The 19794-nt window shown below is 38.8% G+C and overlaps 1 protein-coding gene across 2 annotated transcripts in view; it reads left to right on the top strand.

Moving 5' to 3' along the window:
* The window catches only part of Prdm6 (PR/SET domain 6), a 108041-nt gene that overhangs the window by 50823 nt on the left and 37424 nt on the right, over window positions 1-19794 (top strand). For both annotated transcript variants that reach the window (XM_004854480.4, XM_087180518.1), the window contains one exon: window positions 18228-18355. In XM_004854480.4, coding sequence (XP_004854537.2) covers window positions 18228-18355 — 128 coding nt within the window. The remainder of the gene's footprint in view (window positions 1-18227; window positions 18356-19794) is intronic.

The following is a 19794-nucleotide window of genomic DNA, read 5'->3' on the forward strand; positions in this document are numbered from 1 at the left end:
TGCAAAACAAAATTATTCAATTTAAAGGAAAAAAGGATACTTGTTGAGTTTTAATTATACCATTTAGAATTTGACACTTTTAATTTATTGCAAAAGAAATACAAAGAACAGAAAAAAATCTTCACATAATAAAAATGGGAACTATTTTGGTAAGGCTATGTGTTTTTACTTTCTGATGAAATTGTTGCAAAGCAAATGTCTGGGAAATGGGTATTATGAATGAGAAAGACTCTGCATTCAGTCTTTCTTAGGCTGCATAAAATTGGTATTCATGTTTACTTTTGCTGAGACTTGAGTTTTTAAATGGCTTATCAAGAGAAGGCAAATTATTGAATCTTAAATAAATTAGAATTGTAGATACTATTGTTTCTAACACATTGTTTATGAGTCCATTCTTTTATTAGACATGTCTACCCTGAGCCTCAGATTTGCAGCCAAAAACATTTTTAAAAAATGAGGTCAATTATTTTTTACAGTGACTTCTGATTCTTGTTACAAAGGTGATTATAAAAACTAAATAGAAATATAAATCTCCTGAAGCTTATTGTGATTCTTTTTCCTTGGGTATAAATTTTGATAATAATAATTTGGAATAATAATTTTATTCCAAGCTTAGAATTATCCTATAAAATAAATAGATCAAACTCTGATTGTTATGAGGATGTACAAATAATGTTATTCCCCCTCTTTAAAATATTGTTTTAAACTTAAAAGAAATATGATGTGATTCAGTGAGATAAATTGGAGGTGATTTGGAAATCCAATTATTTTTAGTTGGATGTGCCTCAATGCTTTAGATCACTTAATATCTTCGCATTTCTATATTTAATCATTACACAATTAAAAATTGTACATAGGCTTTTCAGAATTTGTTATGATTTGTGAAAAGCACTTTTAGAACTTACAGTAATGGGTACATTGGACTACAGAAAAATAACTTATTTTTCTAGGAGTTTCCTTTTGTAGTTGTGTGTCTGGCACTCTTCTCAGCTTTTACACACTGTATTTCTCTTAATCATTGCACGCCCTGCAGAATTGTTATTATTCTCTTTTTACACACAAGAAAACGAGCTTGGAGAAATTAAAGTAACTTGTCTAAGGTCACACTGCTGGGACTTCCTGTTCTGCTCAACTCTTCAACTCTACTCACATACAACACTCAAGGGTCCAAAATTCTGTGTCCTTTTCTTTTGTACTTAGTTTTACCTAGTTTTAAAGAAATATTGAAGTTGAAGGAAATTTGTTTGGAAATAAAAAAATAAAATTCATCAGTAAAAACCAGTGGTAATTGTGTTTATTGAGCACTTACTATGTATTAAGCACCTACAAGGATTATCTCACTCCATCCTCATAGAAACCCTTTGAAGTTGATATTAACATCTTTCTCATCTTACAGATAAACGTTTTGCCCAGAACAACACAGCTTTCAATCACTGATTTCAAGAAGTAGACCTAGACTTTCTGACTCACACAGTATGTGTGATACTATACCTCCTTTTCATTGAAATCTTTTCATCTAAAGTATACAGGAGACATGTTTGCATGAATGAATTCACTTTCAATTAGATGAAATTTTTTAAACTTAAATTTTCAGGGATTTATTTTTGAGATAGTTATACTCTATAGCTCAGAAGGTATAAATTTTAATTACATTTGTACAGATCAAATAAAGAGTATGTTACTGTGATGATGTTATTCTAACCTCCCCCTTATTGTTCACGGAAAAAAAAATTATATACTTGGAATTGTTGCATTATAGCTTTTCTTCTGAGTTTCAGCAGTCAAATACTTACATTTAAGATGAATTTATATGGCCACAACTCACGAAATCACAGAGGTTCGGCTAGAGATCCAGATGCTGTCTAATTTGATGTCCATGTCTCACATGGGAAGATAGTAGGGCTCAGTGACTTCCTCAGCTCCAGAGTTAGTACTGCCAGAGTCAGATTGGAGCTCAAGGTTTCTGATCTGGTTATCTACCAACTAATATACTATGAAATATAAGGCCATAAGCCAGAGGAAGATAACCAGTGTCTTAATTTATTTTTTAAAGAACAACAAACTTTTAGAGTTTATAAAGCAAGTGATTCTATTGGGTGGGCTAATGCAATGTGATTATATGTTTTCTTTTTAGTTGGAAAAAATAGTGGCACCAGAGGGGTTGATGAAACAGGAAGAGAAGGCTTTGGTGTATTAATAACCATTGACTCACTAAATCCAGCAATGGGCAGCGCTAAATGTTCATGAAGCAGAAATACTGAGCCACTCAGTGTAATCTGGCCTGCTCACAGGATTTCTAACCTAAAAATATCTGTGCAATAAGCCAACCAACTGACTCTATTCCAGTTTGCATCTCTAGTGGTCCTGAAAATGTGGGCAAGATTTAGGCAAAAGCAATACATCAAAATACAATTTTGCCGGGAATTTAGCCCAGTGGTTCTGCTGCCTGCCTTGCAAGCGCAAGGACCAGAGTTCGATCCCCAGTACCAAAAAAAAAAAAAAGATTGTCAAAATACAATTTCAGTCAAATACAAAAGGAAACTACCATAAAGGGAACCTAGGAAACCCAGGGTCACTGGCTCTGGAGAGGAGGAAGTGAGAAAAAGATCAGATATTTCAGAGACCAAAGAAATCTGTTGCCCTTTGAAGAGAATATCCTTAAAAGTATATAAAACACCCTCAAAATTCTAACTCATCCACTGATAGTCTTGTTTCCATTTCTCTACTCAATGTTGTCCTTCTATTTGAAAGTGTGGGATGTAACAGTGGTCTTTAATGTATGTATGTGTGCACGCACACACCCGCTTTGGGAATCTAATAAAAACTGTGAACTTCCTTCCCAGAGGATTACTCATATGCACATTTACCATTTTCTTGTGATTTCAAGGCATTTGCAGCCTTGCCTGAAACTCCTTTATAGACCCCCCAACTGTAAGAGATTCCATTCCATTCTTTCTCTACAGCCCATGATGTTTCCTGTAGACAGAAGGGAGCCCTAAATCACATCTAAAAGTTAGAAAACTGATTTTATTGGAGTGTGATTATTAGGAGGATGATTTTCTTTGTGATCTGATGTTAGTCACAACCTCTGCTAGCTGTGAAGGACTGGCAAACCTTGTGTCTTACACGCTCAGGCTCAAGGATTTCTTGGTAAGATGGGATTCCCAGGGGGTCCCACCTTGTCGACTTGAGTGTCTTTCCAGAAACACAGGGCTGTCTGTAAGAAAGCACGGTTTCCCCAACCTGCCAGCTGTCTGCTCCAAATGTGTGAAAGGAGCTTTATTAATAATCCCAAACCAGGGCTCATTAGAGGCCTGGGACACTTGCATTTTTTTAAAGTTCTTGATATATCGAAAAATGAAAAAATGCCAAAACAGGATTACAAAAATAGTGGTATACTTTAAATGTTTACCTTTAGCAACTTAATGCTGTTAACACTAGAAACATATAATCGAGCTATTCATAAGTTAATTACAGGATTTATAAAAATGTTAATTCATGGTTCACTGCACTCAGTGTGTTCGGGTGTAGGACCCACATTTAGATTGTGTGAAGCCGCCTCCTTTTCAAAACTGTTGGTCTGTGTCTGAGGTTGTATATATAACTTCATTTGGATATGACTTCAGAGGTCTCAGTTTGAGGCTCCTCATGAAAGTGGGGCTGAAAGGCCCTGCTGACACCGATGGAGAGCTGTGGAAAGCTCTTCAGAGGAGCGGCTGGGTTTAACCCTCTCCAGAACTCTGAGCTCCTGTCCCAGGGCTGTCACAGCACTGAGACCCTTCCTACAGACCCTCAAAGGACCCAAGCACCATCTGTGCAGGAGGAAGAGGCCCAGGGGCACATCTGTCCTCTGCTGGTGGACAGCATCAGCCCTTCTCATGGTCCTTCACATTCCTTTAAAGGCTTGTTGCTCCCTTTCAGGCTTCTCTCAGATATAAGACTCCACATGAAAGTATTTCTTTCAAGAATAGCACCGTAACCTATATTCACAAGTAGGTGTATGACACCTGTGAAGATCCTCATGTGAGGGAGTACTGGGCCCAGAAGAGAGGCAGGGAAACATGATGGAGGGATGAAAAGTCCCTGAGAGGACAGACGAGTGGTGGTAACAGTAGCCCTCAGCACGGGGAAGTTTCAGGATTGAGTCAGGAGGAGGAACCTGCATTTGGAAAGAAGCAGTTACTGTCAGGCTCTGAGCAGTCTTTGACTTCTCAGTGAACTGAGGTCTCATCTAGATTCTTTGCAGCAGCCTCAACTCTGCAAAGACTGCTGGACAGTCTTTTAAAGGACACATTAATTTTAGTGGGTGTGCTAGGGCACACTGTAAAGCAGCATTGCATCCCTGAGATTCTCCTAGTTGGAAATTCACCTCTGCTGTAGCTCTGCTGGCCTACCCTGAGAGCAAAAAGACATGGTTCAGCCTCTAGTCCTTGGTATATACAAAGCATCCTATCCTTTCATTTATACTCACCTGGCTGTCCATCCATCCCTCCACCCCCATTCATTCAACCAACCAGCTGACAGACATTTACTGAAAACTGGGCCCTGCAGTATGCTAAGTATGCTGTGTAAGTCACCTGGGATATTATGACAAATAAGACAGATTTTATCTTTGTCTTCATCAAAGGTATAATCTTGCAGATTTCAATTGAATATTGTTTAATGCTACCTTGACAGTTCAGAATAGGTTTGAATAACTAGCTTTGACTCTTTCTTCAAGTCCTGAAGTCCTCTTTGCAAAATTATAATGGATTATCCTTTCCACATCTATAAAGAACCCCATTCTAGACAACAAATACCCAAAGATTAGGTGAGAAAACTAACAGATTTTGTGTAAGAATATATGTTTCATGATTTATTTTATGCATATCTCTCCTATTGTCCTGTAAATTACTTGAGGGCAGGAATTTGAGTCTTATGTTTTTAATGCCCTTCACCCAGCAAAGCATCTGAGACATAGTGGCTGTTTACCAAATGTTTGTTGAAAGAATGCTATCTGGGAGATCAGAGGTCTGAAGTTGAGACTCATGATTACTGTCCTTGCTTTCTGTCTTTGGAATGTCACCTCCTGGATCTTGATGGGAAGAAACTGATGGCAAACAAAGGTGTTTGTTTAGTCCTCTGCAACTGTACAAATGTTTCTTCAAGAAACATACTTCAGAGACAGTGGAGTCTGTCCCACTCCCAGGTCTTTTCTCATCCTGCTGCAGGACAACCTTGGAATTTCATTAAGCTTTTTCTCAACCAGTCATCTTGGGATGTCAGCAACCTCGGGGTACTCTCCCTGGGTCCACAACTGAGTTAGGTCCATTCTCTCACTCTCATTCACTTGAGGGCTGGAGCCTGAAGTTGGGTGTGCTATTGTCCTTTGACCCAGAACAGGATGATATAGATTGGGAATCAAGTGCAGGCTCAGTAGTGCCCCAACTCGATGTAAGGAATATCTCCTAAGTTAGTTAAGAGCTGAAAATATGTTTTCTGTCCTCTGCAGATGGTCACTTTCCCCTTAATAAAGCATGTCTGACAATCATACTTTATTGGTGTGGTTAGGGAAAGAATGTTGTAGACTTAGAAAAACATAATAATTTAAAAAGTGACACATTTCAGCAAAGAAATAAAGCAGTAGACTGCTCTAAAAAGAAGTAAAACCATAGGAAACCATTACTTCATTGGGACAAACATTCTGTGTCTTCAGAAAGTTTTTACTAAGAAAAGGGGATGAGCTCTAGGGTGTGGTGTGTACATATCTACATAAATATGGACATCTCCGATTCTTCAGGGGCATTCTCTTTATACACATCACCACTTCATACTGTGTAGGTATTTAATATGGTTGCTAATGTAGCCATTTGCACCTAGGCTTGGTCCAAGCTGCTTCTTAGAAGTCATATTCTTCGGTAATTATTATGCTGAAGTGTAAAACTAGTAACAGTTCTCATCAAGATCTATACGATGTTGTTCCCACTAGAATAAATAAATCAAAAATTTCTGAGAGAGGATGTTACTCACCTTTCTAGTCACAGTCCCAAGGAAGGATTACCTGATGCCAAGTGCTGAGATCTTGTTCACTGATCCCTTTCCATCTCAGCAAAAGTGAAAATGAGAGAGACAGCGACAGAGACAGAGACAGAAGAGAAGAAAGCAAGGCCAGAATGGGAGGGAAGCTGGAAGTTGGGGTGTTTTATTCAGGCATCTCGGGATACAAGAGAAATTTGATAATGACAAAAGCTGCCCTTTGTTTACAATAGCCACAATTTATGGCAGCAATCTTTATAAACCCCTAAATGGCACTTAATAAATATAAGGAGATACATGTTTTCTTAATTACTTAGATCTTACTGTTTACTCAAGCTTCTTGAGAGTTTTTCTTCATTTAGGCAGGGCTTTCTCTGCTGAATGAGTGAATGACCATTTTAAAATGTGGACTTTGTAGATATGGACACAGTCTTCACAGGATATGAATTCATTTTCTTTGTAAATATATTAGCTCAGGACATGTTAGATGTTTTAGATAAAATTGAATTAAAAAATAAATTTAAGCAATTTTTAAATGGGTGGTTTACATAAAAGTATTTTATGTTTGTGAACTATTTTAATGGTGATACTAAAAACCAAGAAGACAAGAATAGAAATTGCTCTATGCAGATATTTCTGAGGTTGTTCTCTGCAGTGCACAATTACTGGTGTTTTCCTTCCGAGTGTTGTGGGACACTGGAGATGGCTGTGCACCATGGATGTTGTCGCTGTGATGGGAGGGAGGGTAAGGGTGGGTTTGCAGTGGAGCTTATGGATGGCACCAAGCCAGTGCCCTGAAAAATGGCAAATGTGTCACAGCTAACAGCTGGATGCAGAAATATTTCTCTTTAATTTGGATGGGTAGAATTTTTTTCACAGCAGGGCACTCTCAAAAGAGTACAACATCAAAGAGGGCGGGTCTCATGTCAGACGTGTACTGGCTCCAGGATGGAGCAAAATGGATGAACTGTCAGGCCTTCTCCAGCAGAGATGCCTCTGCCAAGTGAAAAGTGGAGGGTTCAGTGGCTTGTTCAGATCACAGACAAAACCCTGATAATGGAAGCCCGATTCCCCAAAGTCCTCTTCTGATCGACAGACAGCGTGTCTGAAGAAGACTTCGGATTGATGGATGGCAGGCTTCCCATCCACGGCCGCTGTCATCCAAGCAGATAAGTGGGATTCACCAAGTGCCCAGCGCTTTGCAGGAGCCTGCAGGCTCTGTGTTGTAACCCTCAGAGCTGCCAGCTCTCCTCTGTTAGCTCATACTTGGCAGCCGCTGACCCACAGTGTGACCAAAGCACCCATTTCCATTTCCTCACATGGCTGGCTGGCTGATGTGGGCTTAGCACCACCATGGGTGTTTTACAGTGTATTGACACTTTTCAACGTTTTTCTGATTACCATATTTCAGTCTTGACTTATATGTTAGTATTATCTGCAAACTCAACATAAACCTGTAATGATTTTCTAATATTTCTGGAACTTGATGAATGTGAATTGACAAAGTACAGTATATAGCTTTATATCAGCATTACTGAAAATACAGCAACAGTGTATATAATCATTACTCATTTATTTTATGGGGCATTTATTACTTGACCTTTGAAGACTTGTTTTACAATCTTGTCATTCCAGACATTCCACATATCCCAAAACAAAGTGAGAGGAAAGCGTTATTAGAGCAACAAAATAAGTTAATTCTAATGGCAGCAGGAAGGAGAAATTATCACATGAAAAGACCTATGGTATTACATGTTTGAGAAAATAGTTTAAAACTGAACACAAATACTATGGGCACATTAGCCATTATTTGCTGTAATGAAGAAGCTTTTAAAACATGCATCTTCATCCTCAGACTTACGCTTTGCTTGTTTTTGATGTTCCTGGCCATTATGGCACGTTGCCAGTGAAAGCAGAGTGACTTTACATAGAACTGGGGATTTATGTCTTTATCCATTGCATGGTTGCTGGTTGTGTAAATTCTACTAACAGATTAAGTAATTTCACTAAATTGACATTTGGTCTGAAAATAGGAATTTGCTTGATAAATGACATTATTAATCATTATGAACATTTTTATGACCCTCATTTGGAAAATTTTAAATGCTTTTAAAGAAAAAGCTCTTCTGTTTCTCCCTGATAGGACAAATGGGATGTGATTTTTTTAAAAAGGAATAACATGGTGGCTATGACCAAGTGTGTGACTGCTGGCAAGTTGTTTCACCTTTCTCAGACCAGTATTTCTTATCTGTAAAACAGAATCCCAGCCTCCCTTCTGGGTCAATTGTAAGGATTAAATTAGCCTGTGAAAGTATTTAGAAACTCAAATGCCACACAAATGTGTGACCTGGTAATCAGCTGCTGCTCTTCCTTTGTGTGAAAGTGGAAGCAGATGCCTTTACTCATTTTGAAAGTACAGGCTGAGGTTCCCTTATCTGAAGTGCCTAGGACTAGAAGTGTTTCAGATTTTGGAGTTTTTTGGGTTTTGAAATATTTGCATAAGACTTTACTAGTTGAGCGTCCCGAATCCAAATATCCAAAATCCAGAGTACTCTGAAATTTGAAACTTCTGAGGACTGTCATAATGCTCAAAAATTATCAAAATTTGGAGCATTTCAGATTTTGGATGTTTGATTAAGGTTGCTCAACCTGTACTACTTTGTCACTGCACTTTTCAAGTCTGGATTTAGTTTGTTTTGAAAGTTTAAAAACAAAGTGTAGGAGCCCACCCTGGTGTGGCTCTTGCTGTCTCCTCTGGAGGATGGGGCTGTGGCAAACTCTTGTGTATCTGAGTCTTCAAGCTGCAGCCCACCCTGTCCCTTGTTCCTCACCCAGGCATTCGGATTGTGCAAGCAGCTCACCTGCTAGAAGAGGCTGAGTGTTCATGTGGAGATGAGATCTTGTATGTTGGGGCTTTCTTTGTTCAAAATGTCACTGGCTTCAGAGGTCAAGAAACGCTATATGACTTTTCTTGTTCAGTATGTGGTATATTGGACTCCCAAAGCCAGAATTAGTTGAAACATTTGTGATAAATACAGTGGTGCCTTGGTTCATGAATTAATTTGTTTTACAATTTTTGGGGAAATGGCCAAGTTTGTGTTTGTGTGGGGAAGATAGGTATGGCTGTGTTTGTTACCCAATGTGGAATTTGTGAATGGAAGCAAAATTTTGCTAAAAGCTTCTGTTTGTGAATCAAATTGTTAGGGTACCTGTTAGTTTTCAATGTGCTCCAGGACTGTCCTTAAAGGTCTGCTACATGCGTATGGTTTTGGCTGACAAGGGACTTTCTGTTCAAATTAAAACTGATAAAATTTAGGAATGGAAAAACACAGAATTGAAAATATACTTCTTTAATATTTTCTAGACAGTATTTACATCCAAACTGCATTTTTATCTTGTATCATCTGGGAGGTAAAGATATGAACACCTGTTCTACTTCTATAGCCCATTGATGTCATCTTAAATCATTTTTCTTCTATTTCCCTCTTTTTCTTTCAACAAAAGGTGATTTACTTTTGTGTACAAAGCCCTGTGTGAGATGTGCATGGTTAAATTTAAACAAATAATTAAAATGCATTGCTACTCTCAATGAATTTATGGTCTGGTAACCTTTGCAATAGAATGTTTACATATGCCACACATATATTGTGGCAGTGTCCACAGCAGGTAGTAAATTTTGCCTTGGGTGACATTTCTTATCTAGTAATCATGTTGGCTTAAGGATAAGTAATATTTTTTGTGCAATTCCTGAGTGCCCAACATCATTTAAAGTCCTTTACATCTACTTGTTCATTTGATTTTCATATCAGCCCTTTGAGGAAGGGAGCATTACTAGCACCATTTTGTTTTTCAGAGAAGGCCTAAAGAATCTTAGCTTCCTCAAGAGTTTAAAGGGTGTCCTGAAGTCATATCATCACTCACAGTGGGGCCACAATTGCAATGCATACACAGTGGAACTGATACCCACAGGCATTCCCTTAGCTCTGCACCCTCCCTCCTCCCCCATGTACCCCTTATTGGAGTGACTTAGATTGCATATTTTCACTGATGATTCCCGAGAAGTCTCCATTAACAACAGTGCTACTGAAAGTAAAATCTATTTTCCAATAGAAGTATTCTGACAAGTTTTTTTTTTTTTTTTTTGGTACCAGGGATTGAACTCGGGTCCTTGGGCTTGTGGAACCACTGAGCTAAATCCCCGGCCCCAGAAGTATTCTGATTACTAACTTTTCACAGTTGAAACAGTCAAAAATTGTTTTTTGGACACACAGAAGAATCTCACAATAAAATATTTTTATCTATCTTGGCAAGCAATGTGCTTTCAATTGTGTCTCAGATTACAAATACACTTGACTAAACTCTACTTTTCTGATATTACAGAAAGATGAGGCTGCATAAAAGCTCTGAATGGACTGTAGGCAGAGGAGATCTTAGAAATCACTTTTCTGTCTGTTCTTCCCTAGGTCCTCCGTGTGCTGCGAAAAGATTTAATAAAACAAAAACAGTGCTAGGTTCAGAGGTACAAACTGGAAAACTCCCAGTGATGTATTTGGGCCCTTTCTGTAGTGATTGTTTATTGCATTTTTAATTATCACATGAAATTCACCCTCCTATTTCATAGAATTGAAAGGGGCTGGCTTCAATGAGGATGTTATTTTCTTTTCTTGGTTTCACTGCATGTAATGGTAATTTCTTCTCAAGCTTTCAGGAACATTCAAGATCTTTAAGAAGCTGTAGAACTGTTATGAGAATTCAGTTTAAGTAATTTCAGCATGTTTCAGTTCCTCTCATGTGCTGGGCCCTGTGTTAGATGCTTGGGCATAAAGCATGCTTCTTCACTTCAGCTGCTAGATGAACACTGAAGGAGGCTGGCGTTTCAACACAGCCAAAAGCCAGAGTCTGGGGCTTTGGGAAAGGAATATGCCAAGGTTGGGAGCAAAGAAACAGAGTCTGAAATCTCCCCACTCCCTCAAAATTGGCCAATCCTTTACAGACCTTTGCATCTACCTTCCTTCTTGCCATGACACAATTCAGAGACCCAGGTTCTGGGATGAACAAATTCATGTTGGAGTTATAGTTCAAATTTTTCTTCTTTAAGGACTTTGGCTGTCTTCTGGGTGTTGACAGAATTAAATGAGGCAGGGGAAGGCCTTTGCGTTCTCCCAGACAGGAGGCAGAAAGATGGACGGCCTATGAGAAGGCCTGGATAGGAGGCTGGTTCTGTCACCGACTGGTAGTCCCACTTCGCTTAAGTCACTGACTTTTAGGGACCTCATTTCCTTACATATAAACTGATGGACAGATGATCTCTGAGTTCCTTTCCAGATCTGATTTTCCTAGGCTCTAAATTTAGGCATGGTACTTAGAGTTCTTAAAAGAATTGGTGACTTAAATCTTTACAGAGGCCTTCTCTACTGGAGAAAATGTACTGCCTGCAGTTTTTCACACAGGGTCCCAAGTTCACTGTGGTACCTCTAGGGATGCCCTGGGCACTGTCTCAGAGAACAGTGGTGGGGCGAATTGAGGTATAGGGTGCTTCTCCTGGTCCCTTATTCTTTAACCAGGACAATTTCCCTCTTTTATAGTGGAATTATATTTCAAATATCTTTGGATTAAAATAATCCTTCACTAAAATGATCTTTGAAAGTATTTGCTGGTTAAAAAAGAAAAAGTCTCTCTTCTCCCTATGATTGGAATGCTCAGGACAGAAGGCTTAGATCTTGGGTCACATGAAGGCTTCTGGGTTGCACAGGAGTGATGGATGTGTGCAGGGTTGCTAGGCTATTGAATTAAACAGTTTGCTTTGAAAATGCTCCCAATTATGTAAACTAGTACAATCATTATGGAAATCAGTATGGAGAGGTCTCAAAAAACTAAACATATAAATTCCATTTGATTCAGCTATTCTCCTTCTAGGTATCTTCCCCAAAGAGTTAAAGACATCATATCACAGTGATGCATGTGTACCCATGTTTATAATAGCTAAGTTTTGGAAGGGGTCTGTATGTCCTTTAACAGATGAATCCATAAAGAAAACATGATATTTAAACACAATGGAGTACTGCTCTGCCATAAAGAAGGATAGATTTGAGTCATTTGTAGGGTACATTTTGAGACCATAATATTAAGTGAAATAAATTAGACACACAAGCTTAAATATCACATGGTTTCTCTCATATGAGAAATCCAAAGTATGCATAAATAACAAAATAAAAGATAATAGGAAGTAGGGAGCTAGATCTTGTGCAAAGGAGAGGGGACTAAGATATGGAGAAGAGGGATGCAGGGGAGGAGAAGGGGATGAAAGCAGAATGATGATGTGTATGTGTACCCCCCGGGAATATAATCATTATGTACTGTATACATGTGCCAATAAAATTTTTTAAAAAGAAAATATTCCCAGTTATAATAGATAAATTTTCAGTGATAGAGGTAATCCCTTCTAACTATTTTTCCAAATTTAAATTCTTAATGAGGCCAAGCAGGTAAGTAAATTAGTGAAGTATGTAGCATGGAAGACTATCAGGAGCAATAGGGACTACGGAAAACCGGAGAATCATATGCCTAGTCTAAAGGGGGCCACCTGATCCCAGCTTCAGTGAGTTAGTACAGATTGGAAACCTTTCTTTTTGTTTTTCAAAAAAGGTTAGAAATATAAGTAAAATTTAAAAAAATTTAAATACTTCAAAAAAAAAGAGAAAATAAACCCAAAGTTGGTCTACTGCCTAAATATAGCCTGAGAACTACTTGTTGGCAAACATTGCAATAGAGAAACTGTTCAGAGACATAATGTATAAAAATTCATACTATTGGAAGGTGGTTTCTTACTGTTAATGTTAAAATGAGCTCAAATCAATTCTAGGCTCACATTGTTTCTGTGATTATTAATGTAAGCTGGCAGAATTCATAAATAATAAAGCTGTGAATAAGCCACTTACACGCAACTGTTAAAATTCACATCACTGTTGCATGTCTTGCTCTTGCTCTTCTCGTTTAAAGTAGAGCTTTGTTTTAGGAAAATAGGATGATGGGAGACAGTGGTACTTCCTGATGTTCAGGAATGCAATCCAATGCCTTTTTCATGGAGGTGTTTTAGTTATAAAGCTGTGTGATCACTATTTCAGCCACATGTGTGGTATCCCAGATACTGTTGGATTGAAAACTGTTAAAATTCCCTTAAAAAGGTAAGAATTAGCTCTCTGACTTATCTTGCTACACTCATTGATATGAGATAAAAGAGAAAGTACAGACCAGAAGCAATAGTTTTAAAATAGCAGCAGCAGTCACAAAAGAAATCAGAAGCTGATAATGTAGTAATACATATTACAAATATTTTCCCAAAGGATAACACAGGTAAGGCTTTTACCTTGAGTAACAGCTTCCTAACAAGGAATGCAAAAACTCTAGAGGTAATCCCTTTTAACTATTTAAAGGGTTTACAAAGAAATAAAGGGATAGCTTTTCTTTTCATTTATTGTAGTGGTATCATGCAAGATTCCCATTTATTTTTCTCTCTTCAATTAAAAAAATAATCAGAAAAGCACAAAGGAAGGGCAGGAGATGTAGCTCAGTGGTAGAATGTGTGCTTAGCATGTGCGAAGCTCTGAGTACAATCCCTAGTGTGAAAACACACATGTGCATGCACACACACAAACTGAATAAACATGCATGCAGTCTTTTCTAGGCCACAGGAAGGGCAGATACCGTTAACATTTTGCAACATTTATGTCAGAAATTTTTTAAGAAATTAGGCGTTTCAGATAAAGTGTAAGTTCTATTTGTTCTCTCTCCATTTTTTTGTTTGTTTCTGAAGGCTGATACTCTAAGGAAGTTATTGGGAGTTCTTCCAGCATGCCTTTGCAGGATTTTGTTGTATAACTACTTGTGTATTTATCATATATATTACAAGAGAATATACTGTAGAGTGTACTATTTACAGTGTTTTTTCACTTTTTGAAATCCTAACAAATGGTATCAGTGATCTGCAACTTGATTTTCTCAACCAACATTACGTTTTTAATATTCATACTGACTCAGTGCAACTACAAGTCTAGTTCATTAATTTTAAATGTTTTATAAAATGTCTTTGAATGGATAAGACAACTTCTTATTCTGTTGATGGGTACCTCCATTATTACTGTTTGCTGTTACAGACAGTGCTGGAGTGAATGTCTTTGAACTCATCTCTGAAGCACATGTATCAGTTTCACTGGGGTGATTTCCTAGAAGTAAAATTGATGAAACCATGGGATATATGATTATCAGATTTATGCAGACATTGTCAACATGTTCTCCAGGGCAGTAGTGCCATATTATACTCTTCTACACAAGTGCTGGAACTAGTTTTCTAAAACAAATACACCAAATATACTTTTTACAGTTTTGAAGGTTTTCCGTTGCAACGTTTCCCTCCCCCTCCAGTGTCCTGTATGTTCGCTCACATGTAATTCTCTTCCCTCTAACAGTCCTTCCTTTGACTTTCTTAGAAAAAATAGAGCAAATAATTTTTTTTTTTCGGAACTGGGGATCGAACTCAGGACTTTGAGCTTGCTAGGCAGGCGCTGGCACCATAGAGCAAGTATTATAACTTTATTGTTTATATTCACTCAGAATAAAGGGCACAATTTTCAGGAAAACTTGCTATGTTCAGCTATTCTTTCAGAATTAATATTTTCCTTATTCTAAATTCAATGCTCTTGCCTTCATTCTCACTACTTGGATAAAAATTTTGACCTTTTCAAAGGTGTGAAGAGGGTTGTCTAAAAACTTTGTGGACAACTTTTTTCTTTTTCTGCTTACTTTAAAGCCTTTGAAAGGCAATAAAAACAAAAAACTCTTGGCCTTGGCATTAGTTCATCTCCTTAAATTCCTTAAGATTTTTGGACCTATCAAGCATCTAATTTAAAATTTCATTTTAGTGTCACATAGATGCTAATGTAATCTTCAAGAATACCTTCTTGAACTTGAAATTGTTGCTGCTGCTCTTGAAACAGCTCCCCATTTGTGGTCACTTTTCTCCTACCTGGAAGAGCATCACCCCCTATCTGGTCATCCAGTTCCAATAAGATTTTTTAAAAATGAGTTTTTAAGTGGTAACAAAGCTAATGATGGAGAATAACAATAGGACCCACATTAATGTTTAGAGCTTTAAGTTTCTGTTTAGCACTCACATTCAGGTATCTTTTTTTTTCTTTTATTACATTAGAGGAATGAACAGAAATAGGCATCAAAATTTCTTGTCCCAGTTTTGATCTGATGAGAAATACTGACTTTAAATGTTGATTCTTAACAGCATAGACCAGAAAGAGCTGAGAACTGTCATGAACCAAATGCAAGGGCAATGTGCTTTGGCTTCCCTAAATAGCTGTGGTTAGGAGGTGCTGGTCATATTATTGTGATGTGCACCCTTGTGAAAATTTCACATGCTGTAAATATATGTTGCTACAATCTGGCATTTATAACATTTGTGAAGTTTGTATGGGAAGGGGTTGGGTGAAATAGATTTTAGAGGACGTGTTGTGGGGAGGAGCAGAGCCTGCAGGAAGGTCAGTTAAGAGATTCTTGCCACACTTCAGGTGAGAAAGGAAGTGCTTTGGGATAGGATATTAAAGGGAGAGGGAGAGATGTATGAACTTGAGAAGGGTTTAGGAGAAGATGAAGTTGAGTTTGGTGGTGGCTAGGTGAGGAGGGCTCTGTCAGAGAGGATACAGTATCAAGTGTGACTGCCTTCAACTGCAGGGATGCAGTCATGAGATCTGAGGAGGTGCATGGGATTTTTGTCACTGTTTCACATGAACATTGTAACATCAGTATAAGCTGAAGTCTGGGAGGCCCCCTCATATCATACACTGCATTGTATGCTATTTCCCAACAAATAGCCATCTACCTTTTCTTCAAGTAGCAGTTTACATCAGACAGGCAAAAATAGTGGGCTTGTTTGTAGTCACAGTATGCTTAGATAAGATTATTGCTGAAACAAAAGTGTAGCAGAAATACGTTTACTCTCATTTTCAAGATGGACTGGTTAGTGCATGGCTTTCAGGAGAGCTCACACTTGAGACAGCCCCTCTGCCTGTATCTGCTACAGCTCCACTTGCTGTTGAGGCTGCTGGCTAAAAGCATGACGGGGGATTTCTCTCGCAGTTTTCAAGATTATTCATTTCAATGATTTTCTCCATTAAGCCTTACTGAAAGTTTGTGGGGCAGGGATAGGACAGGGGCCTCCATCATCAAGATTTTTTATTCCATTAATGATGTTGTTAAGGGAAACCGAAGGTCTTTGTTCATGTCGCACTAGCTGTCAACAGCAGGCTCAGAGTTAAGATTTTGAATCTTAACTGACTTCCGAAAAAACAAAAATGTTAAAGGACACAACAGCAAAAACAACTAGTTTAATCTTCCCTAAATAAAATGTCTGTCATTAGTTTTCTCATGTAGCAGATGTGTCCGCCACATGAAATGTTTCCACTCTCTGTCATTATCCCCAACTAGGAATTTAAAGAAGTCATTAGCCTTTGCTATAATGTAATCCAGGAATCTCTTCGTTCTGCTCAGGCTAAATTGATTATCAGCTGTGATCACTCTTGTGTGTTTACAAGGTCATAACTTCTCAAATGATTGTTTTTATTAGATTAATGTTTGTTTTCTATTTGTGGGGGTTAGTGGAATGGTTGGGAGTAGAGAGGAATGAATTCAAGAAAAGTAAAAAAAATTCAGCTGCCTTACCATGACTAGTGACAGAAAAAAGAGGCTGCCACCCCTAGATCCTGAGGTCCTCCAGCAAAGGAGTATCAAATTAAATTAATATGAATGCCCCCAGCCTAGATGTAACCAGTGAGTTTCTTAGTAAGGTTTATTTTGTGTGTTTGTTTGGAAAGGAAAAGTGAGAAAACTTAATAGCAAAAGTAAGAGACATGATTTCTCAAGGTACTCTGGGGAACACTTCTTTGGCTACTAGAAGGATCCATCCCACTGCTGATTTTATTTGAAGATGTTTAGTTTGCCAGGGTAGTGGCATACACCTGTAATCCCAGCTGTGTGGGAGGCAAGGCAGGAGGATCTCAAGTTACAGGCTACCCTGGGCAACCTAACTCAAAATAAAAATAAAAGGGGCTGCAGATGTAGCCCTGGGTTCAATCTCCAATACCAGAAAAAAAGGAAAGAAAATAAGAAAATGCTTAGTTCTATCATGGCCCCTCTGATAACTTCACCCTTAAGAAACTCTTTAACGGGCCCGTGCATCTTGGAGGGTCCTAGAATTGCTTTGAGTTTGCACACCTCACCTCCTGTTCCTCTTGATCATGGGGTCCATGTTGCCGTGGTGGGAAGTGGTTTCTGGAAGGGGAGCTGTTGTCCTGCTATGGGTGCCAGGCTAGGTAGTTGCTGTGCAAAAGACTTTTTTTTCTACACTTTTTGCTTGGCTTGAAATGGATTTTATTTTATAAAATGCTATAATGAAAGAAGACCTGCCTGAGTGGATCTAAGGCAATAATTGTGAGGGCAACCTCACTGAAAAAATTTAAAATCCATAGAAATGCTATTTTGTTTTTTTCCCTTTATGCGTTCCCCCCTCCCCATCCCCTCCCCCGCCCCTTCTCTAGATTGAACCCTGGGCCTGGTACATGCCCTTCTCCTAATAGTTTCAGGTCCTGAGAGCTGAAGTCCTATATCTACTCTGAGGTGTGAGTCCACCTCTTTCATCCAAACCACCTTCTCTTTTACTAGTTCTTAACAGCTCCCTAACTCTCCAATTGCCTTCTGCTAGGATCACCTAGCTTGTTGGACAGACGATGACAGCCTCCTGAAGGCCTTTGAACAGTTACATGTTGAGAGTACAGGCCTTTTGTGTGGATGTTTCAACCATGTCATGCAGCCTCTTCTTTCAGCTTGCTTTGTTTATCCAGCAGTTCATTACTTAAGACTGGCCTGTCAAAATGGGTTAAATATTCTTTGGGAAACATGGTCACATCCTTGAAATACCACAAGTATGTTTAATACAGGGAAGATTGGCTTGATAAGAAAAACGTGATCGACTTGCATCACCAAAAATATTTTTCTGTTATTCCAGTTGAGTTTCTACAAGCATCAATAAGCACTAGCAAACCTGAGGGCAATAAATTTCTGCAGCTGACACATAAAGACACCAAGGAAGGCAGGGAAAATGATTGCTGATGATTCGTTCTAACTACTTGACCTTCTGACCTCTTCTCTAGATATATGATCAAGATGGGACACTACAGCACTTTATTGATGGTGGGGAACCTAGTAAGTCGAGCTGGATGAGGTATATCCGATGTGCAAGGCACTGCGGAGAACAGAATCTAACAGTAGTTCAGTACAGGTAAAGTATATCTTGATTTACCACTTACAGAGCTGAAGCCCTTTGGCTTGCATATAGAAATTCAGGCTTGCTGCTAGTGGTTGAAAAAAATCCTGCAGACTCTGCACAGGTTGCTAGGGATGTTTTTTTGCTAGCTTCTTGAAACCTCCTTAGTTCCAAGGACAGTAATTTTATGACTCAGAAACGAAGGTGCTAGTAGGTGGCCTGTTCACTCAGTGCCCAAGCTAAGTTATCTTTGCACCATTGCTTGAACTTCCATAAAAGCCTGAACGAGTCCTGCAAGCCCACTGCTAGGGGTGGCTCCCTCAGCAGATGTGTGCACACAGACAAGCAGGATTTCAGGCCCTTTGTTTTCAGTCACTTCAGGTTATCCCCTTGGGAGGACAGTTTCATGTACACAAAGGCATGGAAAACCCCAGGACTGCGCTTCTAAAACCTACTATGCTCAGTAGCAATGACAGCCAGGGCAACCTCTCCTGCTCCCTCTAAAGGTGTCAGAGCATTTGTGTTTGGCCTTTTGATGATTCTAGTTATGTTTTAGACAATGAGGTGATTTCAAAGCAAAGAGAATTACCCCACTTTCCCAAATGGGCAAAATTCAGCCGGTGACAAAGGCAAGATGGCACCATCCCCCTATCCCAGAGTGAGTCATGTAGAGAGGCCCCCAGAGGGCTGAGAAGCAAGATGGATTCTCAGGATGCTTTAGACCATCTCCTCTTAAGTGCACCTGCTGGCCAAACGTTTCCACTTAGCGCTTAAGAAGGGTGAAGTAGAGAGAGGGCAAAACAAATCAACTAGGAAAAAAGCCCCACCATTAAGCCTTCTTTTCTTAAAATCCCTCGAAAACATGTGCCGTATAAATATATGAGCTCAGTTATAAACAGCCGTGTTCCCTTTAGAATCAGAAGCAACTGTTTAGCTTTATTAGGCAACCACAGACACATCAAAGAGAGGGCCCAGTGCTCCGCAACTTGGAGTCCTGCCTATGGCTATTTATTTTCCTTTTTTTTAATCAAGTTTTTTTTTAACTTTCTTCCCCTTATAGCTTAAAGGCTACACAAATCTGGCTTGTTCTTTAAAGGTCTCCAATTCAAAAGCAACATATTTGGGCAGTATCTGACTCATTGCCTTGGTTTCCTATGTAGTTTTAGTTCATTAAATAATGGTTTAAATGCAATAGTACAAGACAATATTTGGATACATTGCTGTATACAGGCTTTACTCACCTTCACTGTCATGATATTTTTACAAAACTCTGAGCTAGAAAACTAGTAAGAATTGTGTTTGTCCAGCCAGCAATATGTAGTGTAGCTGGTTCTGTAATGAATTTGGGACAAGAAACCCCTTTGAGGAAGGGAGGAATGAGTTAGTCATTACCTATCTGTCAATATTAAGTGGATTTTACAACTCCCCTCTCATGACAGCGCTTAAACTACGAG

This window comes from Heterocephalus glaber, unplaced genomic scaffold (assembly GCF_053883595.1).
Source record: "Heterocephalus glaber isolate CG9 unplaced genomic scaffold, H.glaber_assembly_v1.0 deba00001463, whole genome shotgun sequence".
Taxonomy (NCBI): Eukaryota; Metazoa; Chordata; class Mammalia; order Rodentia; family Bathyergidae; genus Heterocephalus; species Heterocephalus glaber.